At 58.0% G+C, this 4705-nt stretch overlaps 1 protein-coding gene across 1 annotated transcript; it reads left to right on the forward strand.

The window, feature by feature from the left end:
- Positions 1-114: 114 nt before the first annotated feature.
- On the forward strand, positions 115-3462 carry VDBG_06085 (pre-mRNA-splicing factor ATP-dependent RNA helicase prp16; the record flags this gene model as incomplete). Its single annotated transcript, XM_003003597.1, has 4 exons — positions 115-396; positions 480-838; positions 906-2979; positions 3034-3462. The coding sequence occupies 4 exons, from the start codon at positions 115-117 to the stop codon at positions 3460-3462; spliced, it is 3144 nt and encodes a 1047-aa protein (XP_003003643.1).
- Between the last annotated feature and the right edge of the window lie 1243 nt (positions 3463-4705).

Genomic DNA, 4705 nt, shown 5'->3' on the forward strand with positions numbered 1-4705 from the left:
TGGCTTTCCTCCCCCTGACATCCATGACCAACTGTTTTCGCGACGGGCACGGATAGCCTCCCCTCCATCATCTTTCTCCGTCAGGACACCCCCCTCCTCCGATACACCGCCAGCATGTCCGAAGACCGATCCTACGCCCCGCCGGTCTTCAAGCGGCGAAGGCTCGACGGCAGCGGCCGCTCGACGCCGCGGGCCGAGCATGCCTCGACACCGGGCGCCGACGTGCCCCAGCCGACGGACGAAGACACGAAAGCGCTGGACCGCGACTGGTACGCCGGTGACGAGTTCGGCGGGCACGTGTTCGGCGACGACATGCACAACCCGTTCGGCAACGACTACTCGGCCTGGGAGAAGGAGCACCAGGAGGCCGTCAAGGCGGGAGAAGATGTCGAGCCGGTACGACGCGCGGCGCGAGCAGCGCAACAAAGGACAACGACGCCTGGGAGACGAACCGCATGCTCGTGTCGGGCGTCGCGCAGCGGCGCGACATGGCGGCTGACTTTGACGACGACGAGGCGACGCGCGTGCACCTGCTCGTGCACGAGCTGCGCCCGCCCTTTCTCGACGGCCGGACCATCTTTACGAAGCAGCTCGAGCCCGTGCCCGCCGTGCGCGACTACCAGAGCGACATGGCCGTCTTCAGCCGCAAGGGCAGCAAGGTCGTCAAGGAGGCGCGCCAGCAGCGCGAGCGCCAGCGGCAGGCGCAGGAGGCGACGAGCATGAAGGGCACGGCGCTCGGCAACCTCATGGGCGTCAAGGAGGAGGACGGCGACAGCGCCATGGCCATTGCCGGCGAGGAAGACGCCGTCAGGAAGCCCGACGGCGAGACGAGCAACAAGTTCAGCGACCACATGAAGAAAAAGGCCGAGGGCGGCAGCGACTTAGCAGGACGAAGACGCCTGCAGGAGCAGAGGCAGTACCTGCCCGCGTTTGCCGTCAGGGAAGGACCTGATGCGCGTCATCCGGGAGAACCAGGTCATTGTCGTCGTGGGCGAGACGGGCTCCGGCAAGACGACGCAGTTGACGCAGTTCCTGCACGAGGAGGGCTACGGAGACGCGGGCATGATTGGGTGCACACAGCCGAGGCGTGTCGCTGCCATGAGCGTCGCGAAACGCGTGGCCGAGGAGATGGACGTCAAGCTCGGCAGCACCGTCGGCTATGCCATTCGTTTCGAGGACTGTACCAGCAAGGAGACGGTCATCAAGTACATGACCGATGGTGTGCTTCTTCGAGAGTCGCTCAACGAGCCTGATCTCGACAAGTACTCGTGCATCATCATGGACGAGGCGCACGAGCGTGCGTTGAACACCGACATCCTGATGGGACTCTTCAAGAAGATCTTGCAGAGGAGACGAGATTTGAAACTCATCGTCACGTCTGCCACCATGAACTCGAAAAAGTTCTCCGAATTCTACGGCGGCGCGCCAGATTTCACTATTCCGGGAAGGACATTTCCGGTCGACACCATGTTCCATCGGTCACCTGTGGAGGATTATGTGGACCAGGCAGTGCAGCAGGTTCTGTCCATCCACGTGTCTATGGACCAGGGCGACATCCTCGTGTTCATGACCGGCCAAGAGGACATTGAAGTCACCTGCGAGCTGGTGCAGAAACGCCTGGATGCGCTGAATGACCCGCCCAAACTCAGCATCCTCCCCATCTACAGTCAGATGCCTGCAGACCTGCAGGCCAAGATTTTCGACCGAGCGGCACCGGGGGTCCGCAAGTGCATCGTCGCGACGAATATTGCGGAGACTAGTCTGACAGTCGATGGTATCAAGTACGTCGTAGATGCGGGCTATTCCAAGATGAAAGTCTATAACCCCAAGATGGGCATGGACACGCTTCAAATCACCCCCATCTCGCAGGCGAACGCTTCACAGCGTTCAGGTCGAGCCGGCCGAACAGGCCCCGGCAAGGCGTTCCGGCTATTTACAGAAAAGGCCTTCAAGGAGGAGCTCTACCTGCAGACAATTCCGGAAATCCAGCGGACGAACCTCAGCAACACGGTTCTCATGTTGAAGTCGCTCGGCGTCAAGGATCTCCTCGATTTCGACTTTATGGACCCTCCGCCGCAAGACACCATTACCACCTCCATGTTCGACCTCTGGGCGCTGGGCGCCCTCAACAACCTGGGCGAGCTGACAAAGCTGGGCGCCAAGATGAGCGCTTTCCCCATGGACCCGTCACTGTCGAAGCTCCTCATCACTGCCGAGGAATACGGCTGCAGCGAGGAGATGATCACCATCGTCTCCATGCTGTCCGTGCCCAACGTGTTCTACCGACCGAAGGAGCGGCAAGACGAGGCGGACACGCAGCGCGAGAAGTTCTGGGTCCACGAGTCGGATCATCTCACCTACCTGCAGGTGTACTCGGCGTGGAAGTCCAACGGCATGTCAGACGGGTGGTGCATCAAGCACTTCCTGCACCCCAAGTCGCTGCGCCGCGCCAAGGAGATCCGCGACCAGCTCCTCGACATTATGAAGATGCAGAAGATGCAGATGCTCAGCTGCGGCATGGACTGGGACGTCATCCGCAAGTGCATCTGCTCGGGCTACTACCACCAGGCCGCCAAGTACAAGGGCTCGGGCGAGTACATCAACCTGCGCACCAACCTCGGCGTCCAGCTGCACCCGACCTCGGCCCTGTACGCGGGCCACCCGCCCGACTACATTGTGTACCACGAGCTCATCCTCACGTCCAAGGTGTACGTGTCCACCGTCACAGCCGTGGATCCGCACTGGCTCGCGGACCTCGGCGGCGTCTTCTACTCGGTCAAGGAAAAGGGCTACTCGATGCGTGACAAGCGCATCACCGAGACCGAATTCAACCGAAAGATGGAGATTGAGACACAAATGGCCGACGACAGGCGGCGGCAGCAGGAGCAGATCGCCGCCGAGCAGGCGCGGGACTCGAGAAAAAAGACGCTCAGCGGACCAGTGAAGAAGGTCGTCACGCAGGGGGCCGTGAAGAAGCCGGTGATCAAGCGCAAGGGAAGGAACTTTTAAGGATACCAAACGGTCTTGTGCCAGAATTTTAACGAAGCGAGCCCGCTGTTTTTGATCGGACGAGTTGGCCCCCCACCGCCTGTTTCAGTGTACATTGTTTTGTCTCTTTCCGAATGTCCAGAGTGCTTTTGTGCCAGAGCTGGCCGCTCAGCGCACCTGAAAGTCCTTCTCTCCGTCGACGACGTCCCTCTCCGTCTGGTCCAGCTTGACGACCTTGGCAGAGCGCGGGCCCTGGTCGACGTCTTGGAAGAACTTCTTCAGCACGTCTTCGGGTCCCTGCGCCTCGCCTTCCACCTGGTCTCGTCAGCTCGTTGTCGCGCGCTACCGAGGAGGGTCATGAGGGCGGGTGTTTGGGCGCAGTCGCACCTTGTTGTCATCCGTGTTGCGACACCATCCCGTGAGCCCGTACTCTGTTCCTCGTTTTTGCGTAAAGTAGCGGAAACCGACGCCTGAGAGTTGGGCGTGACGTCAGTTGTCGTCATGTCTTCAGGGAGAGGGACTCGCGTGGCTGCTGGATATATCTACCTTGAACACGGCCGCCGTGGGCCACAAAGTAAATCTGCCAGTCATTAGAATCTTGCACGGTGGCGATGAATGTCTCTGGATCACTCTACTCGTTTGGACATTGTGATGAACTCGGAATGTATTAAGTTGCCGAAGTTGGTGCTGAGCTTCGACGAAAGCTTTGGGGTTGGAGGGGTCGAGGGAGGTGGGGTGAAGGCACATCCAGCGTTAGTCAGCACTTGATGTGTTCCGCGATCACCAAGTCATCAGAGCATGGTTGGAGTCAGGAACAGGGTGGAGGTGGGCATGATGCTGGTATCCGTTTTCGAATGAAGGCCGTCATTCGGAATGACGATATTTCTTTCATCATTTTTCAGGAACATGAAAACCGGCACGCAAGACATGGTAGTCTGAGAGGTGAGATGATGAGCTTACTCAATGGTTGGCATCTCGGCTCGCGGCTCGGGTTGCGAGAAGCTTCATTCTGTCAAGTGGGAGTCTTAGAGTTCACTGCGGATTCGAGTTTAGAGATTGAGGCTTCCTCCAGAGATGAATTGAAATCGAAGGGGCGACATGTTTTCCGGCTGCATATAGGCTACTGTTATGGGTTGATTCGTCAAGAAACGGTGTAGCGTTCTGTTTCTTCGGCTGTCAGAACACTGGAATTTCCTAGGAAAAATCTATAGTAATAAATGACGAGTAGATGGAAAAAAAAAAGAGATTTGAACGCTCCTGGAGTTAACACGACGATGTAACCATTCTCAAAGTCGAGCTCCGTTGTTGCTCACTGAATACTGTGGGCTATTGCCATTTTGGGCCACCAACCAGGGTTTGCATACACGACAATCCAGTCTTTTTTATACCTGAAAAGCCCAGAACAGGACGAAGGGGTGTTCTGTATGTCTTGGCTCTTGTCTATATCTCCAAGTACGCCCAGATGTAGACAATTCATCCCGAACACCCATGCCAGCAACAACCACCGTCTCGACTGGACCTGAAGCCTGTGGTGGGGCCATCGATAAGCCCGATCGATAGTGGACTGTGGAGAACCGGAGAGCCGCCGACGGCAGCCGCGATCCGCCAGGTCGGGTTTCCAACTTCCTCACATTTGCACAACCACATCACACCCACATCAACCAACCTGCTGCTCCTCTGACTCAATCATCACACCACCTCCTCTACTCAGACGCCC

The sequence above is a fragment of the Verticillium alfalfae genome, genomic scaffold (assembly GCF_000150825.1).
Source record: "Verticillium alfalfae VaMs.102 supercont1.7 genomic scaffold, whole genome shotgun sequence".
NCBI classification, from domain to species: Eukaryota; Fungi; Ascomycota; class Sordariomycetes; order Glomerellales; family Plectosphaerellaceae; genus Verticillium; species Verticillium alfalfae.